We start from the raw sequence: 27163 nt of genomic DNA on the forward strand, positions 1-27163 counted from the left end.
ATGGGTTGGGAGGAGATTACACAGCAGAAACAATAGGTGTTTTCATATGATTAGGCTTTAATTGGCGAAACAAAGAGTCCCTGTCACACTTTGTGCAACATGGGAAAGACTGGCATAAAAAACATGGATAACTGGCAGGAAAGAATGTGTCGTCTATATGAAAGGGTTAGGGCATGAGCTTGTCCCCACTCAGTTAATTTATTGTGTTCGCTGAAAGCAAAAAAGGCGAGTTAGGCTTCCGAGAGCAATGGGAGGATGGTGAGTGTGATAAAGAACAGTGGGGGGAGACAGAGGATTCCTATGTGCTGTGAATGAGGTCATCTGGTTGGTTATGAAGAAGGTCACTGACCCCTCCCTCAGCTCCACACGCCACCCCTCTGTCTCCCCATTCCTCCTCTCAGCAAATGATGCACAATGGCTTTTTGTGCTCTAATGGGCCAGACTCACACACTGGGTCATTCCTACCGGTTCACATAGCAGCATGCACACAAGTGCTATCTGTCAAAAAAGCCCAGAGGATTGCAGTTAATTTTTTACACTCTGTATTTACCACTTGGTTAATAATGTGACCTGGATGTACCACTTTATAAAGCTGCTGCATACTGCTGGTGGTATTCCTGACACAATATCATACATTATATAGGTGAGCAGAAAAAAAGACCACCATGGCAGATCAAAGAGTTTATAGTCTATTAATGTCAATTTGTATGTATAAGGCAATTGATATTATGTAACCAATTCTACTGAACTATGAGTTCTGTAATTTGTAACACAAACTATTTGTACCACCAAAAACTGCACATTTGCTAAATTTCACCACCTACATAATGCTAGTTAGCCAAGTGGCAGTCTGAGACTCTGTTGCTACATTCAGAAGCGATAAAGACAGATGGAAGATGAAAAATATAACAGGAAGGAGTTGGGTCAGCTCTTTGTAAGGTTTTCAGTCTCAAAATGAGACTCGTCTTGTCTCATTCCTGGACAGGCTCCCTCCATGCTTAAAGTTCACTGCAGGCGGGGTACAGACAGCTCCAGATGAGGCCAGCATAATGAACATGTTACTCTAGGTTAATAAATGCGCTTCCTGCATTGAAAAACAAACTTGGTACCCACCCTTCCACCAAAGGAAAATCACCAGAACTGTGATTTTTATTTTTTTTATTATTTATTTAAAAAAGAATAAGTAGACAGCTGTTTTGATTTAAGTGTAGTTTAATTTGGATAAGATTAAAATGCTTTATTTTATTTTTTCAAATGGCCAGAAATAACAGGAAACAATACAGGCTTCTGCTAAGTAAGTTAACACGCTTGTTCCCTTAACTATAAGCGGACCAATCGTGCTTATGAGCGTAACCCCAAAGGCTCATTTTGTCAGGAGAAACCCAGCTAGAGGCTAACAGGTGCTTTTTCCTGGCAATACAATCATTTTGTGCTGCAAAGTTTGGAAGAATAAGTCCAAACAGAGTTTGTTTGAAAGCTGCTCTCGGCTGTGGACACATTAATGCTAACGAGCCAGATGTTGACATTGTTTAAAAACAGTGGCAAACAAAAAGTGCCATTACATCTAACAGAAACCATAACAGGTACTCTGTTATGGCCTGACTCTAGTATTTATTTTGTGTTCAAATCTTAGAGGTTAGAAGAGCAGATTTATTAGTTTGGCCACATGCTTTTATTTTATTATCTCTGTTTAATTAATGTTTTATATTCCATACATGCCTGTCAGAAGAATGAGCCTATTAATTAAATAGTATCAATAAATAATAAACTGTGACATACAGTAAAACTGCCACAATAAAACCAAAAAATATAATTTGGTCACTGTTTAATGATTAATGTGGTTTATTGAAGGAGCTTCAAATCTATAAGCACTTTCTCTGTCAAAGTAGTGGTTGAAAAAGGCTTTTAAGTCCTTTTTTCCTGTATTTGTGGCACTTGTGGTTGCTGGACGAGAAAAACGTGTTGTTTAAATAAAAATAAACAACACTGTTTGACAGTATGCTGAAGTACTGCCCGCCCCTTTGCGTCAGTACATCCTGGGTACGAATACAGCCGCTTCTCTCCGGCTGGTGTGTATAGATTTTATTACAGAAGGTGCCAGCATAAGCTCGCTGACATTGAAAATGTTGATTTAAGAGATTTTTTTTTTTTGATTACCAGCATTGTGTTGGTAAATAAATAAATAAATATATATATATATATATATATATATATATATATATTAAAATATTTTTTTTTTCTCTTTTTAGTTGCCTTTTTAGTTGCCTTCCTTCCAAGGGAAGAAAAGATTTATTGCAGCTGGGGATGGAAGGTGTGTAGACCCAGCAGGAGAGACAGGTGTGGCCATGAGCAGGGTGCCAAGGTGCCAGCTGCTGTTGACACCTTAAGGTGAAGAATAGTCTGCTAGGAGATGGACTTGTCTCTCTCTGTGTCCCCTTTAATCCCCTCTCTTCAGCTCCCTGCTCTGCTTTCCTGGAGAGTATTTGTCTGACACTACTTTAGGCTGTTTGTGATGGGAGTTCTTCCTGAAACCTTATTTTTATTGAGCGTCTGACACTCTGAATGAACCAGACCTTGGTTCTGTCTCCTCCTCCCTCATCACCATTTGAAATCTTGCTCTGTCTGCATCTCTAAAATGCACATACACATAGTTTTTTTTCCTTATTTCCCCCTCCCATTTCTTCCTTTCTGCCTCAAACATGTACATGCATCCGTCTCATCTATTTGTGTTACGTTGCCTTCCATTTTGATAACGTGTTGCTCGGCAAAAGCAACGTTTTCATTGTTGGGGAAAAATCGGTATCTGTTCTCCCCAGGGAGTGACTCATTTTTCCTAGTTTTGTCTTTTCACCTATTTATTTTATCAGGCTGACTCTACAGCTTCCCATCATTGTTTTTTTTCCCCTCTGCCTTTTGTTCTCCCCTCTCATCTCCTGTTTCTCCAGATTTTTTATTTTATTTTCTTCTCCCACTCTCTGCTTCCATTTGTTTTCACTTCTCCAGCCTCCCTCTGTACTCGCATGTGTGGCAAAAATCCAGCCTTGGGGCTACATTGCCTCTTTCATGTGAGGACCAGTGGTGACATTAAAGGCCTGTAACATTGTCTGTCGGTTTGCATCAGCCCAGCTCTAACTGTCTGCGCCCAGGACCCAAGCGTGCACTCAGCTTTCCACTCACTCACTGCCAAGCTCAATCGTCGTTTGGTAGGAAACAACATGCCTGCGTCCGCTGGCTGTAATTGTGCACATGTACATTGCACTTGCAGATTTGTTAAGCCCACCCCACCCCACACCCAAGCACTTTGAGGCAGATCAGTGTTTAAAGGCTTAAACATTGTGGAAGCTTGGTTAATGACAGTTGAGTCAGCGACAGCGCTTCCCACTTTTTTTTTCTTCTTCTTCATATTCCTCTCCTCCCTTTTTGACACTCTGACCTAGTTGTTGTAGCTCTTCAAAATCTTAAAATCCTTCTGTTTAAATACTCTGAAAGGTACATGACTTGGCAGACAAAACAGATCAAATGGCTGATCTGTGGGGCAGCCAGACCAAACAGATGCATAGCTAAAGTGCAGTTTTTCTTATGATCTACAGATAGAAGAGAGGGTAGGTGAGGGGGAGCCCTTTCCTTTTTTGAAATTTATTTTTTGTTGTTGTGTGTCCTTCAAGATAAGCAATCTGGAAGTACATCCCATAGCAGGAGAGTTTTTAAGTGTGTCTGCATCGTGCCAGGCCTGTTTAGTACATACAGCTACTCTATAAAGAACAGTCCGAGTTATGACTATCTAACACTTACACAATGCGTCCTTGGATACTTAGTCCAGAATAATTCCTGTTCTGGCAGAGGACCATGCATATCTATACAGATATTTAACACATTTGTTTTTGTATGCCTAATTTGTTTCGAACAAGTGTAGGCGTTTAAAGTGGTAAGATTTAAATACTGGAGGAAAAAAAGGGCCCATCAGACTGCAAAGCTGATGAAGAGCCGGCACAAAGACACAATAGCAGCTGGGATGTCTGTGTGTTGTCACACCCAGGGACAGCGACTGAGTGGCTGTTGGACTGGAACTTAAGATGGTAGCTACAAGCCCCAGCAGGCCCAGCGCCTGGGGATAAAAGAAGCTGACATACAGACACACAACATGCATATAATCTGTGATGTAACCTGTTTGTCTTCCTGTATGTATAACTCATATCCTTCTCAAGCTTTTTCTGCACACAGACTATAGGCACGCACCTTACTTAATTTCAGCGTTAGATTGAAATGCTTCATTAAAGCTTGTATTGCTATAATGGCAGGTGAATATAGCTGTCATAGCAGGGTGACTACTAATGTGCATTGGCACAAATTTGAGTTTAGTAAAAAATGTGGAGTGCAGGAAAGAGCAGGGCAAAGCGCCAGCCTTACAGATCATTTGTTAACTTATGGATTGACTAAATGTTTCAGTGGTTTCTGTTATTTGTGGTACACAATACATGCGTAGTCTTCCTGTCTTGTTGTATACTGTCTGACACTCATTAGAGAGGAGGTAAGGGAAGTTAATTGTCATTTTTAAAGCTTAACGTTCTCATTTGGTGGATTAAAAGGCGTTTAAAATACGTGCTCAAACGTCTGTATTGCTTATATGAAAGAGCAGATTGCATTTGTTATGGTTGCACTTACCTATTGAACCAGTAACTGGTTATGACAAGATCCATAAAGCCAGGAGTTATTGCACTGCTTTTTAATTTAATTGCATCATATTTAGGGCCCGAGCACCGAGAGTGCGAAGGCCCTATTGTATCTGCTCCGTTTCTTATTATTAGGGCCCGAGCACTGACAGTGCGAAGGCCCTATTGTAATTGCTCTGTTTATTATTATTATTATTATTATTATTCCGGCAAATGAATTGGCCGTTTGAGGGCCTAAACATGCTCGAAAACTCATGAAATTTTGCACACGCGTCAGGTCTGGTGAAAATTTACGTATTTTAATGTTCTCAGACATGGCCAGGGAAAATTAGCTCAGTAGCGCCACCTAGAAAAATGAAAAACGCGAGCCCCCGGTATGGGTATGACCTACATGTTTGAAAGTCGGTACACCTATATAACGTTCAGAGTCGAACAAAAAAGTCTATTATGGCAATGTCCTAAACCCAACAGGAAGTCCGCCATTTTGGATTGAAGGTGTGATTTTGGGTCTGATTTTACCGTTTCCATGCCTTGTACTTTAACGAACTCCTCCTTGGGATTTGGTCCTATAAGCTTCAAATTTGGACAGTGTCAACTACACCCTTGTGCCATGTTAAATTGCGGAGCTTTTGAGTTTTCACAATACTATGAGGTCGTGGCGCCATGGCGAATTTCGATGACTCGCCATGAAAATCTTATTACCTCTCATTCTGTCATACATGTTCCGATCTGGACCAAACAGCACACATATGATAAGGCTCCACCCCTGAACATATTTCAACTGCCATATTTGACATGAAGGACAGCGCCACCTAGTGGGAACAGGAAATGTCATGTTTTACACTTTGGGGTACAGTATAGTGATGGGTGACATCTGCAGCCTCAAATTTCTCCAGGAAAGCCTTAAGGAGTTGGTCTTGGGTTACAGTGAAAACTGTGAGTTTTCGCGAAAGGGTGTGACCCCAGCAGCATGGCGAACTTTGATGTCACGCCATGAAGAAACAAATTAGTATAACTCAATGAAATCCAGTCTGATCAGTACCAGACTTTACAGGCATGATGTCAGACCCGCCCTGAACAGATTGATGTGCCCATTGTCGGAAATACGGACAGCGCCACCTAGTGGCAACAGGAAATGTCATGGCTTTAACTTTGTTGTACTGATTTTCACAGGTTGATCGTGGCCACCTCAAAAGCGGTGAATATCACCATCAGTCCCTCGTGATGCTTCAGTGCAAAAATTGTGAGTTTAAACTGAACGGCGCACCCTGGTGGCAACGCGGTTCATCATGAAAGATGAAGTGGCTTTTGAGGGGCTTGGAAAGTTTATAGAGGCTTGAAATTTGGCACACACCTCCAAATGGATGAAGGCATTGTTGTTATGTAACCATTTTCCTTGAATAGCGCAAAATGGCTCCACAGCGCCCCCTACAATATTTCAAAACATCAGCCCCTGCTCTGTGTTTCATCTATGAGTCTGACACTTGGTAAGCTTGTGTAAGATATCAAGATGTACAAAAAAGTCTCTTGGAGCAATATCCCAAATCCAACAGGAAGTCAGCCATTTTAAAATTAATGTGTAATTTTGATGACATTTTCCCCCCTTTTCAGGCCTCATACTTTGACGAACTCCTCCAAGGGATTTCATCATATTGAAGCATTCTTCAGTGTGTAGAATCTAAAGACCTTTGTGATGTTAAATTGCGAAGCTTTTTCCGTTCAGGGAAACGGGGTGGTCATGGCGGCACGTAGAGTTTCAATCACTCGCAAAAAGCAGTAATCTGCTGTCACTAAAAAACACAATGTCCAATCTCTCCCAAAGGTCGCAGGTGTGATGAGACTCGAGCTTGGAAATGTTTGTTATGCTATTTGTCAATAATGGTTAGAGCGCCACCTAGTGGCATGACTATAATCCTGGTTGAATAAGATGAAATGTTAGCTGGTGATTAAAAGCATGAAATCCATCAATGTGACATCACATCGGACGTGCCGGTTTGAGGTGTTGGCAGTGGCTCGACGTGCCGGGGGTGCGAGGGCCCTCATAACGCTGCTTGCAGCTTTAATTATTATTATTATTATTATTATTATTATTATTATTATTCAGGCGAAACAAGGGCCTTTTTGAGGGCCTAAACATGCTCAAAAACTCATGAAATTTTGCACACATGCCAGGTCTGGTGAAAAATTTTGTATTTTAATGGTTTTACATATGAGCACTGGGAAATGGCTCTAGAGCGCCACCTATGCCTTGTTAAATGCAGCCCTACGACCACATCGTTTGAGCTACATGTATGAAATTTGGCACACATATGTATCATGCCAAGACGAACAAAAAAGTCTGTGGGCCCATTGACGCAAACCCAACAGGAAGTCCGCCATTTGGAAGAGAAGGTGACATTTTGGCTCAAATTTTGCCATTTCCATGCCTCGAACTTTTGCGAACTCCTCCTTGGGGTTTGCTTTCATAACCTTCATATTTGGTCAGTGTCAACTACACCCTTGTGCCATGTTAAATTGCGGAGCTTTTGAGTTTTCACAATACTATGAGGCCGTGGCGCCATGGCGAATTTCGATGACTCGCCATGAAAATCTTATTGCCTCTCATTTTGTCATACATTTTCTGACCTTGACCAAAGTGAACACATATGATAAGGCTCCACCCCTGAACATATTTCAACTGCCATATTTGACACCAGGTACAGCGCCACCTAGTGGGAACAGGAAATGTCATGTTTTACACTTTGGGGTACAGTATTGTGATGGGTGACATCTGCAGCCTCAAATTTCTCCAGGAAAGCCTTAAGGAGTTGGTCTTGGGTTACAGTGAAAACTGTGACTTTTCACGAAAGGGTGTGACCCCAGCAGCATGGCGAACTTTGATGTCACGCCATGAAGAAACAAATTAGTATAACTCAATGAAATCCAGTCTGATCAGTACCAGACTTTACAGGCATGATGTCAGACCCGCCCTGAACAGATTGATATGCCCATTGTCGGAAATACGGACAGCGCCACCTAGTGGCAACAGGAAATGTCATGGCTTTAACTTTGTTGTACTGATTTTCACAGGTTGATCGTGGCCACCTCAAAAGCGGTGAATATCACCATCAGTCCCCCGTGATGCTTCAGTGCAAAAATTGTGACTTTAAACTGAACGGCGCACCCTGGTGGCAACGCGGTTCATCATGAAAGATGAAGTGGGTTTTGAGGGGCTTGGAAAGTTTATAGAGGCCTGAAATTTGGCACACACCTCCAAATGGATGAAGGCATTGTTGTTATGTGATCATTTTCATTGAATATCCCAAAATGGCTCCACAGCGCCCCCTACAAAATTTCAAAATCACAGCCCCTGCTCTGTGTTTTATATATGAGTCTGAAACCTGGTAAGCTTATAGGAGATATCAAGATGTACAAAAAAGTCTCTTGGAGCAATATCCCAAATCCAACAGGAAGTCAGCCATTTTAAAATTAATGTGCAATTTTGGCAACATTTTCCCCTCTTTTCAGGCAACGTTCTTTGACGAACTCCTCCAAGGGATTTCATCAGATTGCACTATTCTTCAGTGTGTGGAATCCAAAGACCTTTGTGTTGTTAAATTGCGAAGCTTTTTACGTTCAGGGAAACGGGGTGGTTATGGCGGCACTTAGAGTTTGAATCACTCGCCAAAAAGCAGTAATCTGCTGTCACTCAAAAACACAATGTCCAATCTCTCCCAAACGTCTCAGGTGTGATGAGACTCGAGCTCGGAAGTATTTGTTATGCCATTTGTACATAATGGTTAGAGCGCCACCTAGTGGAACGACTAACTAATCATGAATGAATGAGTTGAAATGTTAGCTGGTGGTTAAATGCATGAATTCCATCAATGTGACATCAGATCGGACGTGCTGGTTTTAGGTGTTGGGCGTGGCTCGACGCGCCGGGGGTGCGAGGGCCCTCATAACGCTGCTTGCAGCTTTAATTTATTTTGTATTTTCCTCGTAATATTTATTGTAAATATTTTATGTCGGCTTCATCTTTTGAGCCAGATCAAAAGATAAAGCTGACTTGCTTGCCTTGCTTTAAGAAAGTGTTGAGGTTGAGTTTGCTCTGTGGACACCTGAAGAGACCCTTAACTCCCCCCCCCCCCTATTGTTCCATGGAAATGGATATGAATAAAACATACTTAGTCTTCCATCTTTTATTCAAAATTATAAGGAAAATGTGTCTATTTCTGTACTTATTTCAATAAGGGTCCTATAACACTGGATATTTGGAGACATCCGGTTTCTGAAATCATGACCAGGTTACTCAGAAATTCACCAGCCAACCCTCTCACCCCACAGAGGGAAGCACACACCTACATGCATTGAGAAGGGTCATCATCGTCTATAATGGCATCCATTTTGCCGACTCTGTAATATAAGCTCGGTGCATACCACTTTTGCCGTGGGATGCAGTTTGCTACAAATAAAATCATTTCCACATGAAAGTGCAGATAATGTTTAAATGTTTTTTGAATAACCAGGTTGTGATTTTAGGAAACAGACTTTATTTTTACTTTTAATGAAAGAAAACTGTTCCTACACTAAGTTCCTATATGAAACCGCTTACTAGGCGAATTTAGTATTTTTGAGTTATGATTTCTTAAAATAGAGACTTCTGCTCAGTTTTTTTCGTCTATATTCTTCTGGTATTTTGAGATAAAAATCACTACAGGCAAATGGAAAATGTGCCAATGTGATTTAGACGTGAAATTCCCCTTTTTAAATAAACATTTTTGTTTCTGTTTGACATTCTCAGTGCTGCACTTCTTGCAAGCTTCTGCTCCCATCTGTTCTTTGCCAAAAATCAGAAGTCTCAGTTGATGTTAGGCTTTGCCCAAGGTTTACAGTTAAAATGTGCATCTGTCTGAGACTCTCTCTGTGCCGTCACTTGGCAGCGTTTACGTGATGGAATGATCTTTGAATATGCCAATCTTCCACTGCACGACCTTCAGGTAAACCAGCTTTTTGTCGGCTTCCTGTGGGTTCTGATCGGTTTGTAGGAAAGAGTTGAAGCATGGGTAAATTGTATAGTCAGGGGAAAAACATCTGAGGAAGAGATCGGTTCACAAAGACGACGTAGGGGGTATTACAAATTATCCAAATAATCCTCCCTTCCATCCTCGCCATTGGTTGTGTGCACTGTGGTCTCCTTAGTTACAGGGGTGGGGACAGGAAGCACAGCGCGTGTTATCTCCTCCAGTCACATTGACAGTCGGAGCCTTTCCTTCCCCTCACTTCCTCTTCTGACAGCTGGACCTTTCCTTGAATTGTTGCGTGACAAAAGGGGGCAGCTGTGTGCACACACAGCAAAAATATATTATGAAATGAACGGCGGCTCACCATCTAAGTGGTTGTGTATTTTTAAGCTCAAAGTTATTCTGCCAGACACTGGGTTGCGTCTTTGAGGCATAGCGTTGTATCTGGCCACTGACAGGAAATGATACTTTTCTTGAACTCCCTCCCGCCCCTTCCAGGTTGTGGAAAGAGGAAAAGGATACCTCCTTTTTTCACCGTCCAGAAGGCGAGCGTCAACACAAAACGGGCCAAGACACACACACACACACACACACACACACACACACACACACACACACACACACACACCACATCAGCAAGCTTCCTGACTCTTCATCCTGTTATTCTTCCCATTCCTTATCTCATACTCTCACATCTTGTGGAGCTCAAAGAATGCATCCTGTGCTTCACTTTACATAGCATCCTCTGCATTGTTGTGAGGTGTGTGTGTGTGTGTGTCTGTCTCAAATGTAAGTCCTGATTTGTAAGCATAATGCCTGGGGCGTTGGCGGATGAAATGCCTGTTTGCGTCTACATTGACTGAAACATTAAAAGTTGAGTTAAATGGGCAACAAGCAAAGTAAGAGAAGGGTTCTTGTGTGTCACCGCACAGCACAGTCAATCTTTTGTCTGCCAGGTGGAGAAATGAGTTCCCGCAGGATGCAGAAGAACAATCTAGTTTTTCTGTGTGCTTGGGTTAATACTAATTAACCCACAAGTTCTAACAGTTCCCATCATAACTAAGCATAGTTTGTAGGGTCTATGTAAGGGAAGCAGATGCGCTTTCTCCTTGTGCTGCTGCTTTTTTGGGGACAAAGTATTTCCTCTCAAATTTGTGAAACCATTTTCAGCTCATGAGGCTTCTCTCTTAAAGCCAGCCTGTTAAATGACTTTTGCTTTGGCTTCCAATTTAACGCTACATATCGTTCCCTCTTTAGATGGCAAAAGCAGCAGTAAAATAGCCTTTGCCTGGTATTTTAGAAGCAGTCTGAGTCTGCATTTGTGTGCATTAGGTTGTCTTTTTTTCTCTTTTTTTTTTCTAGCTGAGCTAGCATGTTGGGCTACTTTTAAAGGTTAACTGAGGAGAGTATTAGCACCAAACTTTTTTTTTTTTTTTTTTTCAAAACTGCTGAATAATTAGCAATGAGAAAGAGGTTTAAGCTTTCTGTTAAGTACCGTGCTCTCCGGTGCTTCCTGTAAGGGAATTGTATCTGTGTGAGTGTGTGAAGGAAAGTAAACAGTTTCCACAGCTTTCCACCTTGCTCACTCCCCTTGGGGTGTCTCCCTGAAGTGTAAATGTGTGAGTGCGATTGCACTTATACGTTTCGACCGATCAGAAGTCCCGCCACGCAGGGAGTAATGAACTTTGGCCCCTCGCGGGCAGCTATTAAGAGTAGACCATTATGGTTCGGTATTGAGCTGCCCTCCCCTGCCTCACTCTGTATGGTAGACCCCACGGAGTGCACAAAACTGGCACACCTCTGGCTCATTGAGCTGCCAGCTTGCCCCCCACCAACAGACAGCCCCATAAAGCAGTTCCACATCATCAAATGTGATGATCCCCTTTTCTAATTTTAGACTGAAGTCCTAATAGCTCTGCAGATACTGTGTGAAACAGTAATTTCAGCCTTGAGCTGAGGGAAGTGAGGAGGATAGGGCTTTGCAGTGTCTCATCTGGGAAACATGTAAATTATTCACCTTGTTATTTTGGCCACATATGATTGATTGGATATCAGACATCTTTTCTTTTTTTTTCTTTTTTCTTTTTTTCAAATTTGTCATTAAATAATGATTTTATTTCATTATTACGCTACGGTATGCTATCATTTCTGTTTGCGTGTTTCCCCCCAAAAAACTACCACATATGGTGCCTGTTTGGGCTATTTTGTTTAGAATTGGGTTTTAAATGTGCTCACTATTTATTTGATTTACACTGAATCATTACTGTAGGTTAATCAAACCTTTAAATTATCTGAATACTGCTACAAAAAAAATGTCCATCATGCCACTCTTGTATTAATCTATGCGCTGACTGAAGCATATTTGTAGTAATGGATGTGAAAGTTTGCTAATACTATTCTTAAGTATTTTATTTATTGATTTTATTGTTTTATTTATATTTTGATATTGTTAGGGATGATGCACTGATTGGGGACCATTTTTAATTTCGTTGTACCTGTAACAATGACACTAAAGACATTCTGATTCTATCCCAGTTGTTGTTATATTTGTCATATGACTTTCTTCTTTGGACACTTTGTTTGCATGTAACACAACTGAAAATGCCATTTTGGTGCAGATGAAAGGCGGTCCTGATGTGAGGACAGGAGTTTTGGAGACATATTCCTCTTTTTACCATAAATTTGGTACTTTGTTTTAAAATGTAGTGCCATATGTAAACAAATATGGCAGGTTTTAAAAAGAAAATGTTGTGGAATGGCAAAAGATGGCAAATAAATTTTCTGCTTGTCTTATTTATTTATTTATTTTTACATTTTTTTTTCTTCCAGACCATCCCAAAGGCATTAACCTTGAATGTCTTTGCAGCTTAATAGCTTTAGTAATCACCTTTTAGTAATAATCCTGTTCTTTTTTTATTTGAGATATGTACTAAAACAAAAGGTGCCAGCTGTGAGATCACAAAAGGATATTTGTCTTAACTTTTTCAGGGGTATCTGCACCTGTTCAGCTTTCACTGCTGATGGGAGTTATCAAGTGACAGCAGTCACTCTAATCAAATGGCCTCTTTTGTTTTACAAGGGCTGTTTGCTGCTGTGAGACGGTAAAGACATTTTGTTGATTTGTTAGACAACCCCGAGTCTTTCAAAGTTCACGCACAGAACTATGTGCACGCTGCTAATGTGGTGCTTTTTTTTGACTGTTCACAGCACTTTGCAAGAAAAGAAAATGTCACTGAAATTAAAGTGATGATGCTTTTTAAAAATGAGATGGATAGTTTTTTTTATTCGTCTTCGAAATGCTGTAAACAGGAAAAAAAAAATCTAAATCTGATGATTATTGGGTCTGCCCAGTGTTTGTTTGTTTTTAAAATAACAGCAAGCATCCTAGGTATACTTGTGCAGTTTTAAACCCCTTGTAGAGCTTTTTTCTGTTTTTTGGTTGTTTTTCTTTTTTTTACTGTTCTCTGGATTTTAGGCTCTCTTTATTTTCTCTCATTATTATACCATCTGTTGTAGAGCTTGTTGTTTATGTATGTGACGATTTTTTTTTTCAAACATTACAGTCATTATCAATCTGTAGAAGGAATTTGTGGCCAGTCAAATGCAGATCTGCAGGCTGTTCCTGCTTCTCTATCGCCTCACCCTTGGCCACACCTTTCCTGTGGATCCTCTCTCCTCTTCTTCACTGTCTGTTTACGCAGTTTAATCACCAAACTAATGTGCAATGACACACATTTTTTACAGCATACCGTCACTGTTTGTGTCAGCAGCCGCAGAAAGCCATACTCAGTCTGGCACTTCTTCCCCCTTCCTGCATGCAGTCACTCTGACAGCCTCAGGAAACCTAGCATTTGCTACAGGTTATGATTAATGGCTTTACTGATTGCTGTTTTTTTTTTTTTTTTTTGGGCCACGAAGACACCTACACACCCCGCTTTGAGCATATATATTTTCTTAGGTGACTAGAGAAGGCGGTAAACCATGACACCCGACGTCACAGTGTTCTGACGTATTTGTGTGCAGTTTAGTCTGACTTGATGACTTCTGAGATTAGTTTCGCCACCAACTCTGTTTTCTGTGCACATAAATCTTTTGCTTTCTGTTTCAAGCATGCACACATTTGTTGTAATAATCCTAATGCTCAGCTATTAAAAGTAGATGACGTTATATTAACAGGCTCACCTTTGTTACAAACTACAACTTTGCAGCTCAGTTTTCCCCCTGCTCTCAGTCATCATGATAAAATAAATTCACCAGTCAAGAGTCGTGAGACTGTGGAGAACAGCGTAATGTAGAGCAGCTGTGTGTTTCTCTAATCTCTGTTTTTAATCTGTCTTTTTGTCACCAGACTAAATATAAAGCAGTGGCTATTAAGGCAAGCTAGAGGAGAGATGTAGCACCATTTCCTTCTTGTTTCCTGCTGTATTTGTTCAGCAGATATTCTCCGAGGCAGTTTCCCTCCTCCTTCCGTGTGTAGTGTTATTTCTGTGGGTTCACTGTCTCAGGGGAGCCTTGCCTATAAACACACACAGGCTCATTAGCTTGTGCGTGTGTGGGTGTTTTAATGTTCGGCTGGATGTTTGTTTTTATGTGTATCATATGTGCTTATGTGTGCATTTGTGCGCATGATATCAGAGCATTGGTGAGCCCATAGCTTAAATGTTGTGTGAGTTATTATCTACGTGTGTGTGTGTTTTTGGGCAGCTTCTGCTCATTATTGATAATCAGAGAGCAGAACGTGCTGCTTTCAGGGAGTGAGTTGGCTGAGATATAGACGTGTGTGTACAATCGCACAGCATTTATGTTTGCTGCTGTTTCCCAGCTATAGTTTATGTCGCAGACAGAAATGGTTACCGTTGCTGTATGTAAGGTTTTTTTGTCGTTGTTCGTCCATCCCTAATTTGGCTGAAAGTGTAGCTCCACTCTCTCGTGGCTTGCACTTTAACCAAGTGATGGGTAAAAGTGTGTTTGTGAATGTGTTTTCTGTGTTTCTTTTTTCTCTCCCTCTTTCTTTTTTTTTTTTAATTTTTTTAATTTTTTTAAACCAGGCACAGGCAGGAAAGAATCCAGAAACCTTGTTATGCCAGTCGTTTATTTAGTGGCCTATCTACTTAAAGACCTGACGCTGGAGCTTTCTACCCAGCCTGCCTCAGGAAAATCCCTGACACACAACATAAATCTCTCCCTCTGGCTGCAAACCGCACCGTCATTTCTGTCTAGAGCCTTTTAGTCCCCCCTCAGCCTGTGGGGGTCAGCGCTTATATCCACATGTCAGGGTTAAGCAACTGTGTAGATAAGTCGCTGTAAAGTAAAATTGAGATATACTGTATTTTTTTTTGTGTGCTACTTAGAATTTGACAGTTGAGATGCATTAGCATTCACAGAGACCTCTTGGCACAAATTTTAAATTTAATGAGTACTCTTCCGAGCCTTTCGCAGTACTCTCGTACAATAAAAAGTTGTTAGTCGCTGCAGTTGCATATCATTTCTCCTGTCCTGGTAGAATGTTGAGCAGCCCCCTATTATTGGAGCAACCCGTATGTAAGGGATGGGTGACAAAATCCTTTGGCCTCATTCTGCCCCGAAATGTTCTGTGCCAAAGTTTATATTGTGCTTCAGCTGTCTGGGTTGCTCAGACTAAGTGTATATCTTCCAGCAATAAAATTGTATTGTGCAAAATTGCCTCTCTGTATTGCTGTTGCTGCAGGTCAGCAAAGAGACAAACTGTGAATTTTGTGCTTAAAAGACAAATCTTTGTGCGGTCTGCCGGGGACAAATAACACTGTGCTTTGCTCAATATAGCCACATAACCATTGCAAGAAACACGGCTACGCTGCTAATAGACACACTCGGGTGAAGCTTTCGCAAATGATCGGTGTGTTTGATATAGCCATTTCCAAAGGCACAATACTGGCTTAATTGGCTTGAATAATGTTGATCCACAGTTATCTAAATCCTCTTTGTTCAGTGTTGCTGCTGTTTACTTGGAAACCATAAAGTCACATGAGCCGTGATTACCTTATTCACGGGGACTATCAATGCGCAACAAATGACATTTCAGACATAACATTCGGCACTGATTAATAAAGATTAATACACTAATTAATAATGATTAAATTACATTTGTTCCCCAGAGTAAAGAATTTTATATTTCAAAATGTAAACTTATTTTGGTTACTATGTATATAAGACAGCACTCATTAACAGCGCAGGAATAGACTGTGCATGAACATCAAAGGATTTAGCAGTGTAGGCCTACTGTTAAATCAAAGATATGTAAGTAAAAATAAGACGGAAGCATAGGGAAACTTTTTTTTCTTCTCCCCTCCACAAACAGGGAGGGGTAGCGAGAGACAGCTGTGAGTTGACGATAAGACCCAGAAATGCATACGTTTTCATGGCTCAGTCAGCCCCACCAGTGCGCGCTATACTTCTGCTCTCTGCTTTAAAAGAAACCCCCGTCTTTCATATGCTTGGCCTGCCAAACCCCTAAACTGTTGAAGTGGAGTGTCGTCTTGGATAAAGTCGTCTGTGCCGTGAATAAAGGGCAGGAATGCATTAAATGCCCAAATCCTTTCGCTTGCAAGGGGTACCCAGGCTTTGTGATTGCTGAAGTGCGCAGCTTTTAAGTGAAAAGGCTTGTTCCTCGCCCGAGTCTTGTTTCACTCGGCACCGCCACATTTAGGTGCATCTTTGATTGCTGTAGTTTTTTGGATGCGACCGCATTCAGTCTATATTTACCTGAGATCCCAGTCACTCCCCCCTCCCCTGTTTAAAACATGAATTGAGCATTCATGCACGTGCAAGCATGAAGAGGATTATTATTATTTTTAACACTACAGGTTTTTGATCTTAAATCATCCTAAACTGGAAGGACTGGCTATGTCTCTCTGCAGGGTTGAACATTTGATCATTTTGGCTTGAAGATTAATTGGTGTTGGACTGGATCTGCTTCAGGTGCCAGATAATATCAGGCTAATGCCAGGCATCACAAGGCATCTAAAGCAGCTTTCCTTAGGCAAAGCTGATCACACTGATTGCTCAACCATTATATTTCTTTTGCTTTCACTCCCGCTCTTGACAGTCTCTCACACATGCAGAGTACTTACTGGGACAGATGTGCTCTGCATGGTCAGAGGACGGTTTGCTGTGAGCTACAGGGTGAAGACAAAGCATTTATGGAACGTGTCTATTTTTGGGCTCTTAATGGACTTGCTCCCATTCTCTTATGGAGCAGGTCTAGTTGAGTGATGTTCACCTGTCTTAAACCTGATTACAGGATCTCCTGCTGGACCTCTCCATTGTTTTTAATTTTACTCTCGCTCTTCTATTTCCTCTCTCTTTGCTCCAATTTTGATCTCCCTTCCTCTCTGTTTCATTCACTGTGTTTTTCTTCATGCTGTGGTTGAATACATTACCTCAGATTCCAAACTTGACCTACCTCACTTGGCTATTCTTTCTCGTCGTGTGCCTTTACTCATCACAGGCTCATGAATTGTTTGCCCTAGTTCAGCATGTGCTGCCCCTGTGTGATCATGTTTTTAAACATCTGGCTGGGTAAATACAAGAAAAGCTTCTCTGTCCATGTCTGTGAGTTTGCAGTGGCCAATTGTGATTGGCTGACAGTGTCACAGACACTTAAATAACTCGATACACATAATGGATTTGCGCTCGATCTTTTGCTTCAGTGTGCACATAATTCCCAAGTCTACCCCCCCCCCCCCCCCCCCCCCCTTTTTTTTTTTTTTTTTTTTTTTGGTGCTGTGCCCTGACAGGGATATGGTTTCTGTTTGGGACTGCTAGTCTGACTTCCTGCTAAAGAACCAGTTAGAAGCAAAGGTGGCACAGTGACGCTGCCTTTTCTCTTCAAGGCTTGTTGTTTTGTTATATGAGAATGAGATTTTTTGTCATTCTGTGATGTAGCTTCACCTAATTCATCTACATTTTCATTAAATGTCGAGGCCTGAGACGATCAAAATCACGAGGCATTATCTTGAGGATCAATTGGCTTTAAAAATCACCACATGTATGGCTTTTGTTTTGTTACACGATGTCACCATATTTTATTTTGCCGTAACTTTAGATTCAAATTAAATCTACAAGTAAATAAAACCAAGAGTCATCAAGTGGCTTATATCTTAAGGGTAAATTAGGATTAAAAACACCATATGTATGGTCCTTATGGTCTCTACAGATCATTTACAGTGACATCAGGGTTCCCAAGAGGTTTTCTGCCAAACAAAAATGACCTGTGCGATATCAGAATTTTTTTTTAAAGGGTTTTATTTATTTCCTCATTACATACATGTTTAATTTATAAAATTCTCCAACATAGCAGGAAATCCACTGACCTCTACATTTACCCAGGTGTGTTTTTAATTGTCAGGGGCAAAAAACACCCCCTGAAATATGTACGTTCTAGTAATATGACCCCTTGAAATGGACACTGAAAATCAGGCATCTTCTTAAATTTCAATAAAACAAAATCAAATGTGATTTCTTTAACTTCTCACAAACTTTGTCAAAGAGTTTGATGTTATCACATGATGAGGCCGTGTACAAAAAAGTGCATTTAAGCCAAATGGAGACAGCCACACACTGATGGTAGGCTCAAATAATTGAGCAGATGTTGATTTAAGATTTTTCTTTTTTCCCGATCAGTTTTTTCTTCCAAGGTCAAGAATGAACATTTCAGTTAATATCCACTCCCCAAACCTCACTGAATATGGGCTCCCATTTTACAGACACTTCCTCTCCCATATTTCTCTGTCCACTGCCTTTTAAAAGCGCTTCACCTGCCCTTCCTCACTCCCACACCCTTCCCTTTAGTTACACGTCTCTAACCATTGCTAAGATCACGGCAAAGATGAGGAGAAATTGTCTCTTTTGCTTGACAAAGGGCAGACAGATATGCAGCCTCAGTCTGTGACATTTTCTTTTTTCACCGCAAAATTGAGAAGAAAGGGCAGAAGCTGAGAGAAACAAAAGAAAGAGAACGATAAAGTGAAATGCTTCTAAAAAAAAAAACTTAAATTGAGGCAGAAAAGAGCAGCGTGAGTCTAGAAGAATTCAGCTGCACTCTGCTTGCTCAGCACTGTGGTTATAATTCTCTGTCTTTGTATCATCAAACCCTCCGCTGTGCCCTCACCCTGCTCTCAAGGTCAATACTTGTTTCTTCTTGACAGATGTCTGAGTAAAAAAACTAAACAGATATATTATGCTTTCTTCCTGTGTCTATGTGGAGCCACCCCCACAGGTAAATAAACACACAACTCTTTCTGTGTGAAGAGCTGAGTCAGGTTGGAGATGACACACTGAGCTGGGTGATGTGTGACCATAGTTGCAGGGTTTACTGTGGCATTAGTAGGGTTTTGCATTTAATACCACTTATCAAGAAAAAGTCTCATTCAGCGGCTAACGTCTTTTCTCACTCCACTTGATTGTCTCGTCTTTTTACCCCCGTCTCTTTTCTTTTCCAAGAGGGTGACACCCTCCCAACCCCCATCCAAGATAGTGATCCCACATGCACGCTTTGTTACAAAATCAGCCTTTTCTGCCGGGGTGGACAGCTAGACAAATGATTTTGTCGGCCGTGCGAGGCAGGGGGTAATTTTTAGGTGAGCGCAGCGCTTCAGAAAAGAGTTGGCGCACAGAAATTAGAGGTTGTCAAATGCCGCACGTCTCCATTGATGGCCCAGCGCGGCCTCCTTATGTTAATGTGACATTTCAGCAAGAGGAAATAGAATTAGAAGAAGGGGGTGGGGAGGCCGCTGGTGGTTGTTGGATTGCATTGTCACATATGAATACCACCTTTGGTTTTCTTTTGTTATCTTGAAGAAAAAAATAGTTCCCGGATGCAGACCTAGTGTAATAAAAAAAAAAAATGTAGATATAGGTGTAATGGTACGTGTATTTTTCTTGAATTACCTCATAACAAGAGTGGTTACGATACAGTTACAATAAGGATAATAATACAGAGGATTCTGCTGATACAGTATCGGTACAGTATCTGTCAAATAGAAGCAACAAGCAGGAGATGTTTATTTATTCACTTCAGTTGTGTTGTTATGTTATGTTGCATTCTTCTTTACTGTGTTTTTTTTGTTTGATTTGTTTTATGCTTGACACTAAACCGAGTTTCTCTTCATTGACTGTTCACAGCATTTGAGTGCCTTTATTGTTACAGTTGAACTTTTGCCAGTCGAGCACGTGTGAATGCATTTGTAAAGTTTTAAAAAGTTAATGGATTTTTTTGTGTGTGGATGATTTCTCTGCTGTAGAGAAAACATACCGAACCATGACTCCAAATATGAAATTCATATCAAGCACAGTTACGCCCTCGTATACAGAGAAGTGATTTCTTAATTTAAGTTACAGATCTCTTCTTTAGTTGTCATTGACTTGCTTTTACTGGTGTTGAATAACTCTTTTTTTTCGCTCATTGTCTTGAGAAGGCTTATAGAACTTGGTTTTAGTTGCACTTTAGTGGTGATTACTTATTTTTAAGGAACGAAATTAAACCTGCTCGTGTTCAGGTTTTTCAGATTCAAGGGTTCTTTAAAACACAATACATGTTGATTTGTTGTCAACTATGTTGCCTTTCCTGTATGTTGTTTGTTTTGTCCTTCTGTCGTGGTCTACTCCCCGTATAATGTGTCAAACCAAAGCTAAGACGTTGCCTGGCTGCTGTTTTGGTTAGGAGTGATGTAATCTGTTTTCTGTGCAAGATACCATGAGGATGAATTCATCTTTGGGAAGGGCTGGGAGTATCTGTGGTCCTCACAGTACTGAGGTCATGTGGTTTGGAAAGGAGTTGGGCCGAGTCTCCTGGCTGCCTGTTTGTACTCTTCCAATGTCTTCTGCAGGTGCTGTCCACACAGCTGCAGACCAGATGTTTTTTAGCTGTGTGCTGGTCAGTGTCTGTGACCTCACTGGTGACAAATTTTTAGTCTCATTGCCATGTCCGGAGATAACTCTTTTTCAGTTTAGCAGTAAAAATGTTGTATCTAGGTGTCTTGTAGGACATAAAGTCAATATATGAGGAAATATATTTTCTCCACTGTCCAAAAATTAAAACATTTTGTTGGCACTTTTAAACCACAGCACCGGTTGCTGTTCATAATACGAAATTAGATAAAAATGCAGGAAATTTCTTTTCTTCCTGCACCAAGTTTGGAAATGTGTCACAATTATGTGATCCAACAGGAACATTGCCGGGTAAAATAAGGATGACTTTATTTTTGACCACTCATTACGTTACTGTGAGTGTAGTAAAAGGTTTCCAACAAGTATTAATCTGCTTAAGATGACAGGAAGAGAAAGACATGCCTGTGAATGTAATTGAGACATCGTCAGGGAAAACTGCTTTGCTGAGATTTGTCGGGACGTTTTTGCCCTTTCTAATGCTGCTATTTTGTCTTTTGTTATAATTGCAAATTTTAACAAGCAGCTGATGATGCAAGTTTCACCCCACCTATCCAGTTTTGCATAGGTGCAGGGTTATGCTTCGCCTGTCATGCATGCCTTACTGAGGGCATCTATAGTTGAGTGTCAGGTTCCCCTGCTGCAGTTTAATATAGAGCTCCCTACTGCCAGAAGGTCTCATGGGTGATGGAAAAAGTGCCTAGCAGCCGCCCCCACTCCACCCTGCACACACGGTTCCTTGAGGCCTCGCCAGCTCTACAATTTAGTTCATGCTGTTTCATACTAGAGGTGGGTGACATAGCCACAAAATGATATCACAGTATTTCAGGAAAAGTTGCAATAGTGATATTTATGAAAATATAGAAAACAAAACTACTGAACAATGTTTTATTGCTTGCAGCTTGCAGGCAGCAGCATTTAGAAGTGCAAGAAATGAAGGGTATTTGTCATTAATGACAAACTGCCTAATTCAAAGTTTGACTCTATTGGGAAAAAAGGTGTCAGTGTCTTGGGTTGAGCTCTTTAACATTGCTTAAAGGTCTCCTTTACAACCATGTACCTGCTACAGTAACATCCATTCACTGTTTGCTCTTCTTGTCATATGGAGTGCAACCACTGAGTTCTCTAGCAATGCTTGGTTGACTCATTTGTTTACTTTGGGGTCACATATGACCATCTGCTAGAATGTGCTCCTCACGTGCCTTCTTAGCCTGGTTGTACTCGAAGGCGTGTTTTCCTGTACGTGCTATGGTGGAGAATGTTGAAGTAGCTTAGTTTTATGTGCTAAATCATCATCAGAGGTTTGCTGTCAAACATGTAAGAGCTTGTCTTGTTGTGCACGCTGGGGGAAGGTAAACACTGTCTTACTATGTCAGTGATATTGTTATATGACAATTAATTTTTTAACATTTTGTCACGTTAACTTGTATACCAGTGTTATCGCAGATCATATGATTATGGCACAAACGTCAGAGTGCGTCGTCTTTGCACTTTTGGATTCACTATGACCGTACTCTGAGGGTAACCTGGAAAGCAGAAATATGCCCTGCAGCAGCTGACCCTCGTTTCACTGTCACATACCAGGACTTGCAGACACACTGGTTTGATTGTATGCATCGGGCTACACATGGAGTAAAAATGGGGTGTGCTGCTTGAACATGTGTATGAGTGAGTCGGCAGCATGTGCGTGTGGAAGAGAGAGAGGTCCATTAGTTTTATCTGATAGGGGGATCAGATCTAAAGGCGGCATATACTTAAGCCTTAGTGATTCCCCTGTATCTGGTCTCCTGCTCAGGCTCTTGCACAGGCTGCTCTGTTAGAGAACAACCTCTGAGGGGAAAGAACAGAAAGTCGGTGGCCTTAACCTGTAAATAGTGCAGTGTTTAACTTTTGTCTCCGGCTCATAGACTAACTTGCACACAATCACAGATTTGTTGTTTCTACTCAGAGCAGTTTGTAGTAGGAAAAAATGCCATTTTCTGTAGAAAGCAGGAAACATTAATGCTCACACGTTTTTATACTCAAAGGCTATGTTAATATTAGCCAAGTTACGCAGTTGTTTATCTGTAAAAGACAAACATTACGCAAGGCAAAGATTTGTATGCTACATTAGGCTTTTCCCCATAAGTCAAAATCAATATGACAGTGATATATCTAGCACCGTTCTTTTTAAGTGTCACTGCTCTGTTTTTATGCAGTTGCTTACCGCACTTTACATATTTTTGTCTTTCAGAGATCAACAGAGTGCGTAAAGACATGTACAGCGACACAGTGAATGGCCTTGTGGACAAACACCCACTGGAGCTGCCCGAACCAGTCGGACCCATCGTTCACCTGCAGGAAAAACTGTTTGTGCCTGTCAAAGAGTACCCAGATGTGAGTATCAGGGTTACACGTCTCTCACATTTAGGGCTGCTCGATTATGGCAAAAATGATAATCACGATTATTTTCACTGAAATTGAGATCACGATTATTTGACGATATTTATTTAACCCTTTAAGACCTACTATAGAACCAAGTCCACCAGAGCTTATATTATTTTTATTTATTTTTTTTACATGCTGTAGTGCCATTTGTGGGAGCATTTCAAGTTGCTATACATCAATACAACTGTTATAGCCCATATTTTAATAATATGTATGCATTAAGTGCATAGTAATTACATAAATTGCAAAAAAGTGCAATAAACTACAAAAAAAATTGAAAATCGCTTTTGTTTTGTTTACATATATTTCTACTTGGAGAAGTTTAAGAGGTTTATCCCTCAAAACTTTAAATACAATAAAGTTGCAAAAAATAGTTTCCCACCACAGGAAATTTATTTTGAGTGTCTTCATAGTTTTATTTTGGAGATACAGCAATTTTTATATACTGCAGGAAAAAAAAAAACAATCCTATGGTGCAAATTTGCAAAGAAAACAGCAGGTGCATCATTTCACTGTGGGAAGTGTTACGAACAGCTGATAGGAACAGCAAAGCGTGTTTCTGGAATATTATGTTTTTGTTCCTGCAAGCGCTTTTTATGCGATTTTTGCAAAGCTATATGTGGAACGAAACCGTGACCGAGGACAAGCTGATGGCATCAGATGTAAGTACAACTCCTCCGGTTTCATATGCAAAACAAATTATTGCGCTAGCTTACACGGTTCAGGTTCTACAGGGATTTAAAAATAGTTACGCAAAACGGAGCGTGCTGCTCTGACCGGCTTTAAAGGGTTAACAATGACTTTAAAAAAATAATATAAAATAGTGTGCAACACCACTGAAGTTTTTTTTTTTAAAACTCTTTTCAACCAACGGCAGTCACTCTCCTCTCCAAATAACTATAGCTTTCCGAGCTTCCCTCGGGTCCTCTTAATCAGCGGTCTCCACCCTTTTTTGCGCCACGGACCGGTTTATGCCCGACAATATTTTCACGGACCGGCCTTTAAGGTGTCGCGGATAAATGAGGGAGGGGCTAATAATCGGCTCAGTCATTTTTAATGATCGTTGAAAGCCCAGATCGTAATCGTGATTAAAATTCGATTAATTGAGCAGCCCTACTCACATTTGCTGTTGCATCACATTGCTAATAATATCAGAGCATTTGCCTGAATGGTTGCTGGATTAATATTTAGACTGGAGCCAGAGGAAAGTGTATTAAAGAAGAAATCTTAATCTTATCGAGAAACTAGATTTTATTTTTCATATAAGTTCATGTTAACAGATAAAGACATTCTTTCACATACTGGTCCTTGTGCAGAAATACCTCTACACACACTGTTGGTCCTCTTGCCTTAGGCCATGTGTCTTTGTGATGTGTCATCATGGGAACGACAGCTGCTGATAGTTCTGCAGTCTGTCAGCACTGAAGACATATCTCATGACTGTTGTAAGCACTTGCTCACTGCTCATGCACTCTGCTCTCAGTTCTGTTCTTTTTCCTTTCAGTTTTTTGCTCTTTTAAAAAAATATATTTTAGTTGATAAACATGCAGTCCTTGACTTGTTCTTTTTACTTTATTAGCTGCCCGACTTACACTGTGTGCACCAAGTTGTTAATGTACTACTGATACAACTTTGTCAGACTGCACACTAATTTGGTTCTGGTCTGTGGAAAACGCAGCATGCTGGGGTGTTTATGAGCCAACTCAGCAGCAGATTAGTGCTGCGAGAGAAAGCGGGGGATTGAAAAAAGAAGCATCAAGAAAAGTAAACTGCAATTTCATAAATATTCAGTAAAAGGGAATGAAAATCTTTTAGAGTAACCACTTGGTTTTTACTGTGATGGAGAGATGGATACACACAGTTGGGGCAGGGGGGGAAGCAGCACACGGTGGAGGTACCATGGTGTTTCTAGAGATGAGGAGGATGGTGGCAGCACAGAGCAGAGTGATATGTGTGTCTGCGTGTAAAGCTTTGGGACGTGTGTGTAAGGCGTTTACCACAGTCGGCCACATTTATGTGCTCATGGTAATCTTTGACGCACACATGAATGATTGTGTCACGTCCTGAGAAGCAGCGTTTCTCTTCATAATCCCAGCAGCTGGCAGCAAGGAAATGAATGGAGGGAGGTGACGAGGATAAGAGACACCGTAGAGCAGGCCAAGGCTCAGTCGGGCATGGATTGCATTTTCCCCCTGACAGAATTGATAAAAGGCACCAGGGACTGGCTAGGATCAGCTTAGCTCCATCTCACCCTGAGACCAGGCCCAGCGTCTGCGCTCAGGCTCTTAAGGGACTTCCAGCCAGTTTAAGTGACCCTTAAGTGTTTGCCTTGTAATTGTGACATGTGTGGTCATAGCTGATGTGCAGTTGCCTTTAAGAGCATGGTGGTCGTCTTAGTGAGATCATCGACTGTGACATGCTGTTTAGAGATGATGCCTGCTTTCAGTTACTGCAGAAGTTTCTGTGTTCTTTGTGTGTGGGTTTTGTGCTGCACAGGAATGCAATTTTTTTTTTTTTTTAAGCGAAGAAGTTCAATAAAAATGTGTGAAGCAGTGGGTGCCACCTGTGACTGTAGAGATGCTAATGAAATAACACACACACAATCTATTAAAAGTGCAGCATCCGCAGATGACCCTTGGTGTACCCTTCACTCGCTTTGCTGCACTGCTTTGAGCAGAGCAGGGCTGTAACTCTTGTATTCTGTTTATAAGCTGTTTGGAAAGCTACTAAATTAATTAGGCTTCCCCCTGGTGGTCAAGATGACTCACTGATGACCTTATCAGACACAAATTAGCACACCCACTGACATGCACATAAAGAAGTGTGAGCACAGATGAACACTGAAACTCAGTGACACAAAAATAGGACATTTTTCAAATTATTTGTTTTCTGCTTTCATTTGGTGAACACATTCAAGCATGGCCATTCAGTCTGTCAGCAGGGAAAGAGGACAATGGCAGACTTACTGTTAAATTTAGATGTGATGACTGCAGTTGGGAGAAATCAGCAGCAAGTCCAGATTAAATGATTGTTATTTTATTTATTTATTTATTTATTTATTTTAGCTCTCCTGTTTGGAACACGTGCAAAACTTCCTCAGCATGATTGCCAAATCATATTTGTGTAGGTGCCAACAGTAATCTTGTGCCAGATATGTAATTTTTTTTAAGGCTACCAGTTGAAGTTGAAGAGTAGTCATCCGTTTGATTGTGCTGCTGCTCTCGCTGCTGTTTAGGATTTTTAAGTTAGTGGACAGAGAGGAAATGAAATCTGGCATTGACTATTTGAGCAGCAGACAATAGGAGATAAAGTGTTGCTGCGCGTTAAACTGATTTCCCAATAAAACAGTTAAAATGGTTGTCTTAACACGGAGAGACAGCGGTTCTACAGTTTGTGCTTTTAAAGATGATAAAAAGAAGAAGCCTTTAGTCTTTTAAGAAAAAGGGGGAGGAAGCACGAGAGGATAGAAAAGAAGCAAAGGGAAAAATGTCCCTTTTATCCCCATCTGCCCACTTCTAACGGATAGGAAAGTGTAATGAAAGATTATTAGACTGGGGAATTTCACCATCCTTTTTACATTTCTGTCTGATTTCCCAGAGTCCTCCCACTGAAAATCCATGTATGTGTGGCTTGCTGATACAAGTCTAGGCTCTCCCAAGAAAACGGAGAATGATGTTCCAAGTCTCCTGTTTTGTGTTGTTGGCATCTACTCACCTGCCGTGGAACATTTGTCATCATTCATGCCGTTTCCCCATCTGTGGAACTCTTGGCATCTACTTTTTCTCCTCTCAGTTTTCACTTCCATTTAAAAACTCCCTTTATTCATACTATATCCTTAGGCTGAGGTTACGCGCTCTCTTACGCTTTCTCTGTCAGATCACCTATGTTTACCCTGCTCAGGTTTCACCAGTAGATAATTAGATTGTCCTGGTGCCTGGATGCAGTGCGGCATGTCAATTCTACCAAAATAACTTGCCTCGCCAGCACACTCCTACTCTAATTCCCTTAAGTGTGTCCCTCTTCTCGCCTGTGTGCCCCACATCTGTCTGTAAATGTGTTTGTGTATGCGTGCGCCTCCATCACTCAGTCTGCCTGCGCGTCTGTCTCCCCCACCCCCTCGCCATTCTTCAAAGTCAGCCA

General features: G+C 41.0%; 1 protein-coding gene across 5 annotated transcripts in view; it reads left to right on the forward strand.

The window, feature by feature from the left end:
* Nucleotides 1–27163, forward strand: part of qkia (QKI, KH domain containing, RNA binding a) — an 89799-nt gene that overhangs the window by 12228 nt on the left and 50408 nt on the right. For all 5 annotated transcript variants that reach the window (XM_004540407.4, XM_076877543.1, XM_004540406.4 and 2 more), the window contains exon 2: nt 22830–22972. In XM_004540407.4, the coding sequence (XP_004540464.1) occupies nt 22830–22972 (143 nt within the window). The remainder of the gene's footprint in view (nt 1–22829; nt 22973–27163) is intronic.

This window comes from Maylandia zebra, linkage group LG19, assembly GCF_041146795.1.
Source record: "Maylandia zebra isolate NMK-2024a linkage group LG19, Mzebra_GT3a, whole genome shotgun sequence".
NCBI classification, from domain to species: Eukaryota; Metazoa; Chordata; class Actinopteri; order Cichliformes; family Cichlidae; genus Maylandia; species Maylandia zebra.